This window comes from Bicyclus anynana, chromosome 27 (assembly GCF_947172395.1).
Source record: "Bicyclus anynana chromosome 27, ilBicAnyn1.1, whole genome shotgun sequence".
Lineage (NCBI taxonomy): Eukaryota > Metazoa > Arthropoda > Insecta > Lepidoptera > Nymphalidae > Bicyclus > Bicyclus anynana.
Window position 1 is genome coordinate 3,807,167 of NC_069109.1, and position 6,874 is coordinate 3,814,040.

General features: G+C 36.7%; 1 protein-coding gene across 1 annotated transcript; it reads left to right on the plus strand.

Annotated features, from left to right (window-relative positions):
* Positions 1 to 2,845: 2,845 nt before the first annotated feature.
* Positions 2,846 to 5,725, plus strand: LOC112050694 (uncharacterized). The gene is made up of 2 exons (XM_024089015.2): positions 2,846 to 2,948; positions 4,526 to 5,725. The coding sequence occupies exons 1-2, from the start codon at positions 2,942 to 2,944 to the stop codon at positions 5,038 to 5,040; spliced, it is 522 nt and encodes a 173-aa protein (XP_023944783.2). The 5' UTR covers positions 2,846 to 2,941; the 3' UTR covers positions 5,041 to 5,725.
* The last annotated feature ends 1,149 nt before the right edge of the window (positions 5,726 to 6,874 follow it).

Sequence of the window (6,874 nt, forward strand, 5' to 3'; positions counted from 1 at the left end):
ACTATTGGCCTAACTCTCATTCTGAGAGGAGACGCGAGCTCAGCAGTGAGCCGAATATGGGTTGATAACGATGTAGTTAAATATGTTTAAGAGTTATTTATAGAGTTAAGAGGTAAATCTACTGTAATATGATGCCTACTTATGTGTTATGAGCATTACAAGTAATTTAGTTATCAACTAAGCAAGCGTCAATTGAAGGGACGGCATTATGCAACAGCTCTTCATGAAGGAGACGGACCATTTTTTACCCCCAACGCAAAATAAATAAATTAATTAATTAAACAAATAAAAAAACCCGACTGCTTAAAGTATAAAAAAACTGAAAAGAAATAAAACAAGCTCAGTCCAAAAGTGTAGAAAGCAATTAGAAAACAGTCGGGACCTTAGATATTGGATAGAATGATTTTCTTCTACAATATTTAATAGGTCCCGACTGTTTTCTAATTGCTTTCTACACTTCTGGACCGAGCTTGTTTTATTTCTTTTCAGTTTTTTTATACTTTAAGCAGTCGGGTTTTTTTATTTGTTTAATTAATTAATTTATTTTACACTTTTTAGTTACGATAGATGGTTAATTTCGGATTTATTTGTTACGTTTATTACAAAGTACGATAATTTATACGTCCAATCGAGGTTAAGCAAATATTAAAAAAATTCTACGGAACGCTCGGCTTGGACTCGCACTTAGCCGATTATTTAATTTAGACTATTTTATAACTTCACTTCACAAACCTGCTTGCATCTATAGTCATCCGCCTCGCGTATTTTGTACCTATAGACAACTAATAAATAACGTTTTTCTAATTGTAGTTTTTTTTAACATGGCCACGATATACCATTTTAGAATCCTTACAAAAAGCTCTTTAATTTGATACCCATATTGCAATATTAAAAAAAAGAAATTTTTTAAATACCCATATTGCAATATTAAAAAAAAGAAAAGCACCAAGAAAAGAAAGAAAATATATTTATTACTACATTATGCCACACATCACAATTATTTAAGAATAATATGTGGTATAACCTAGAAAAAGGTCCCAGCTCAGCATATTACTGTAAGCTCCTCATAAACAAAGAACATACAGCGCTGATTTTCAGCTGAGTTTCACTGGCACCATAGCTCCCGAATAGATAAAGCGATTACAATTTTGTTTTTTTTTTGTATGAAAGGTGAGTGATGGGTGAGTTCTTAGATATGTTTTATGAAAATCGGTTGAGCCGTTTAAATGTTCTGGGGGTTGAAAGTGGGGAAAAATAGGCGAATGTTGTATACTCAAATGAAAGCGCACAGAAAGAGAATATTGATGACTTGATCGAGAGTGTAATTAATAATTTCAAGACCTTCTGGAGTTTTTCAAAATTTCCGTACTTTAAGGAATATTCTAAAAAAAGAATTACCCAAATCGGTTCTGCCGTTCTCGAGATTTGCGTTTAGAAACACATTTAGCGTTTCATTTTTATATTATAGATAGATCTATCATTAAAATACAACTTTATGCAGCAATAAGCCCTAAGTGAAACGTAGCCTTTATGAATGACGTCACTTGTCTAATTGTTGTGGCAAAAATTTTACGTAGATATTTTTTTATTTATAGTATATTTTTTTCTGGTTATTATTGACGGGATAAATTAAAATATTTTGACGGCCTCCGTGGCGCATTGGTATGCGCGGTGGATATACATGACGGAGGTCCTGGGTTCGATCCTCGGCTGGGCAGACTGAGATTTTCTTAATTTGTCCAGGTCTGGCTGGTGGGAGGCTTCGGCCGTGGCTAGTTACCACCCTACCGGCAAAGACGTACCGCCAAGCGATTTAGCGTTCCTGTACGATGCCGTGTAGAAACTGAAAGGGGTGAGGATTTTCATCCTCCTCCTAACAAGTTAGCCCGCTTCCATCTTAGACTGCATCATCACTTACCATCAGGTTAGATTGTAGTCAAGGGCTAACTTGTAAAAAATAAAAAAAAAAATATATAACATAAAATACTTCAATAATTAAGTTTAAACACTATTTAAAAAACAGACAAGTAACCTGTAATATATTTAAAGGAGATCTACCATTTCAGTCGTTTTTTACTAAATCTCTAATTTTAGATACTTTAGTAATGGCAGGAATTCTTAATTAGATTCCCTAATTAAGTTAATTTAGATAAACTGTTTACACCCACACATTATTTAGAAATTCAATTGATTTCACCAACCACTAGCAAAGCGCTCCGGCTTTTCTTATTTTACTTATGTATGAGTTACGCAACATTTATTTTTTTTAATTTATTATAAACTAGCGGGCGCCCGCGACTTCGTCCGTCCTTAAACCTCTTTAATCCAGCCCATACAGTAGTATCGCTGTAAAAATGGAGTAACTTCTGCCGTTTTCCCAACATTTCCCTTCCCTGCTCTGCTCCTATTGATCGTAGCGTGATGTAAAGTATACTATAACCAGCCCAGGAGTATGAAGAATAATTGTACCAAGTTTCGTCAAAATCCGTCGAGTAGTTTTTGTTTCTATAACGAACATACAGACAAACAGACAAAAATTTTACTGATTGCATTTGTGGCATCAGTATCGACAAGATGGAAGCGGGCTAACTTGTTAGGAGGAGAATGAAAATCCACACCCCTTTCGGTTTCTACACGGCATCGTACCGGAACGCTAAATCGCTTGGCCGTACGTCTTTGCCGGTAGGGTGGTAACTAGTCACGGCCGATGTCTCCCACCAGCCAGACCTGGACCAATTAAGAAAATCTCAATCTGCCCAGCCGGGGATCGAACCCAGGACCTCCGTTTTAAATCCACCGCGCATACCACTGCGCCACGGAGGCCGTAACACTGGACACTGGCTCGCTATTGCATAAACAAGTCCTTCACAAATGGGTATGATTCTGATAAATCATTTCATTGTGGACTCGACTGCAAGTAACAAGAACACAGCAGACCAAAATGATGTGTAAGTACTAAGTATATTATTATTGTTCAAAGATCAAAAAGTGTGTGTCATCTCCGACGCACGACGACTGTCTAAATAGTGTATGTTGTCCTGTAGCATATACTATTGTACGTCTCAATACTCGCGTGAAAAGTGAAAGGTGCGCAATCGAGGTGCAGCAAGCCGCGGTGAAAGGTGCGCAGAATAGGTTGCGCACAAAAAACGTAATGCTATCATTCGTTCATCGAATTTTACTGTCCATATTTTTTTCATACCGGGGCTATATATGAAAAATCGATTCTGAAGGAGTAAACTCCAAAAACTGGACAAGTGCGTGTCGGGCCACGCGCTGTGTTGGGTTCCGTAGATTAAATTTTATTTATTTATTTATTTATTTATTTAATATCAAGCAATACCACACATTACATTACACAATATAATAATAATTATACAACCTGTTGGCAAATAGCAGTGTCTATGAGGAGAAGTTCCTTTGTACCACGAGACCGGGCCTTACATCCATTCTGTGTTGGGGCCAAAATATTATACAAAATACATTTTTTTTAAATGAGCACATTAAACCCTTATTTAATGTACAAAAATACCGATAACGATATCACCCTAGACGGGGTAGACGATAAAAAAATCATCCTCACTTTGTACGCTTTGAACCCCAGTTTTTTTTTTAATTTTCTTTTTTTTTGGGTTTATAATATTTATTATTTCACAAAGAATTCACTCATTCACTTATGTGAACCTTACAGCCTAGTACATTTCAGTTTAAGCGTACAAGAATAGTAAAAAGTAGTAATGCTAACAAATAAACTATAAACAATAATATAATAACAAATAAACAATAAGAATTTGACGGCCTCCGTGGCGCAGTGGTATGCGCGGTGGATTTACAAGACGGAGGTCCTGGGTTCGATCCCCGGCTGGGCAGATTGAGATTTTCTCAATTTGTCCAGGTCAGGCTGGTGGGAGGCTTCGGCTGTGGCTAGTTACCACCCTACCGGCAAAGACGTACTGCCAAGCGATTTAGCGTTCCGGTACGATGCCGTGTAGAAACCGAAAGGGGTGTGGATTTTCATCCTCCTCCTAACAAGTTAGCCCGCTTCCATCTTAGACTGCATCATCACTTACCATCAGGTGAGATTGTAGTCAAGGGCTAACTTGTAAAGAATAAAAAAAAAAAAAAAAAAAAAATTATAACGTGATAAACACAAATTCATAATATTTCAATATTTGAATAACTATTTTTGTCGGTCGGCCGGTCGACATTACATTTACATTTATTTTTACACTTTATAGACGTAATTAATATACGTACCCATACCAAAATATTAGCTTTCTAGTTTTAACTAGGTAGGTAAGAATCCGATCCGGGGCATACACCGCCTTTTTTTTCAAAAAAACAACTGAGTTGAGTTTCTTGCCGAACCGGTGGTAGTGTCTTTACAAATAGTCAAACTTGACGTTTCAAAAGTGCTTGTAAACTAAGCGTACTTGAAAGAAATGAATTTTGAATTTTTCGGTTATGTGCATATTAAGAAATTCAAAATACGTATGTATTGATTAATGTTATATATTATTTTCAGTGCGATCATTTATAATTGGTCTTCTCATACTGGCAGTGAAAAGTTTCCCCATCAACGAAGAAATCAACCAGAACATCGAGGCAAATACACCAATAGAAAACGATTTAAACACGAAAAATGTCGAGGAAATAAAAAAAGCACTCGACGACGTAACTTACGTACAAAACTTCAAAAACATGATGGCGGATTACGTCAAAAGTCAATACAACAACTTGACTCACCACGAAATGGATTCAATAAAAGAATATCTAGAGGAATTCTGCATTAAATTCGCATCTGATCTTAAAGATATTATAGAAAATGGAGTCACATTTGAACGGGATACAATAAATGATGGTCTGCCAGATTCTACATTCGAAAATGTTAGAGATTGTATCAAAACCGAGTTACCCGGAATGGATGAGAATACAGCTGACAGGATTACTTACGTTTTGAGGAAAAATTTGTTTCTTACAAGACAGAAGATAGACAGAATAATCAATGACTCTAAATTCTCTGCTATAGAGAATTCATAGTTCTTTTTACACCACTTCGTCAGAAAGAGGAATATGTTTTTCATTTTATGTATGTATGTCCATTTCTTTGGCTAAAATTACGTTCAAAATTTAAAAAATATGATGGCCGAAAAATGACAAAAATCAATACAACAACTTAACTCATGACATTACGGATAAAAAAAAAGAATAATTAGAAGAATTCTGACAGACGTCAGAAGGAGGATAATGTTCATTTCTTTGTCACGTTCTAAAGTCCAAACGGCTGGACGGTTTTTGACAAAGACCTAATGTGTCATCAAATTCGTTAAATTAATTATTTATTTATTCATTAGAAAGTTTAGAATTTAAACTCAAGTGTTATTTATATTAATTGATACACAGCTTTATGAAACACATCTAAAATTCTCGTGATAAAACTTCGGAGTATGCCCAACTAGTTTTGAACCCATGGGCCCTTCGTCAAACGTTACAAAAACCAGCTCATGACTAAGGGCCCCACTCCCGTAAGGGTTCGAAACTTTAAGCCGTGTTCCATAATCAATTAATTAGGAAGCAGGCTTACAAAAGGTTTTAGCTAGATATAATTAGACCTTGTTACTTCCTACCACAATAATTAGGTGTACGAAAAAAATTGTAATAGTGACTTAAGCCATATAAATTATTAAAATAAATTTTCAAAATGCAGCCCGCAAATGAAAAATGGGGTGTGGGTTTGCTTTTTCTTTCATCATCATCATCATCATCATCATCATTATCATCATTATTAACTCATATTCGGCTCATTGTTGAGCACCAGTCTCCTCTCATATTAAGTGGGGTTTGGCTAATAGTTCACCACGCTGGCCCGATGCGGATTGGCAGACTTCACACACGCAGAGAATTATGATATTCTCTGGCGTGCAGGTTTCCTCACGATGTTTTCCTTCACCGTTTGAGGCACATGATATTTAATTTCTTAAAATGCACACAACTGAAAAGTTGGAGTTGGATTCGAACCTACGCCCTCCGACTCACAGGCCGAGGTCATATCCACTGGACTATCACGGCTCTCTCTTTCCTTAACGTGCTATGCCATAAATGGTCGCTCTCCTATCTTAAGAGTAAAAAAAAATATTTTCTCATAATCCGACTCGGGAATCGAACCCAGGACCTTGTAAACCAAGCCGATGCAATTGTCTACACTTATATTATAAAAAGGAAAGATTTGTAAAAAAATACTTTAGGAATTGTACATTCAATAAACGTATTTTCAAAAAAAGTTCTGAATAGTAATACTCAGTTTTATTTTTTTTTTTGTTATTTTTTTACAAGTTAGCCCTTGACTACAATCTCACCTGATGGTAAGTGATGATGCAATCTAAGATGAAAGCGGGCTAACTTGTTCGGTGGAGGATGAAAATCCACACCCCTTTCAGATTCTACGCGGCATCGTACTGGAACGCTAAATCGCTTGGCGATATTTGCCGGTAGGGTGGTGACTAGCCACGGCTGAAGCCTCTCACCAGCCAGAGCTGGACCAATTAAGAAAATCTCAAATGCCCAGCCGGGGATCGAACCCAGGACCTCCGTTTTGTAAATCCACCGCGCATACCACTGCGCCACGGAGGCCGTCAAAATTTATGCAATTAATGTATTTTCAAATAAAAGTTCTGAATTGTACTACTTACTTAGTTTAATTTCCGCGCATTATTTGAGATAAATACTACACAAGCCTTGGCCGCAACTAGGCATTGATGGACTTACGTATGTGTGCCTCGGCTTCGCCTCGGCCCACATTCAATGTTTGCAATGTTTGAGCCTTTCTAACTTATACTCTCCTAAAACAGTAGACCCCAACTGTTTTAGGAGAGTA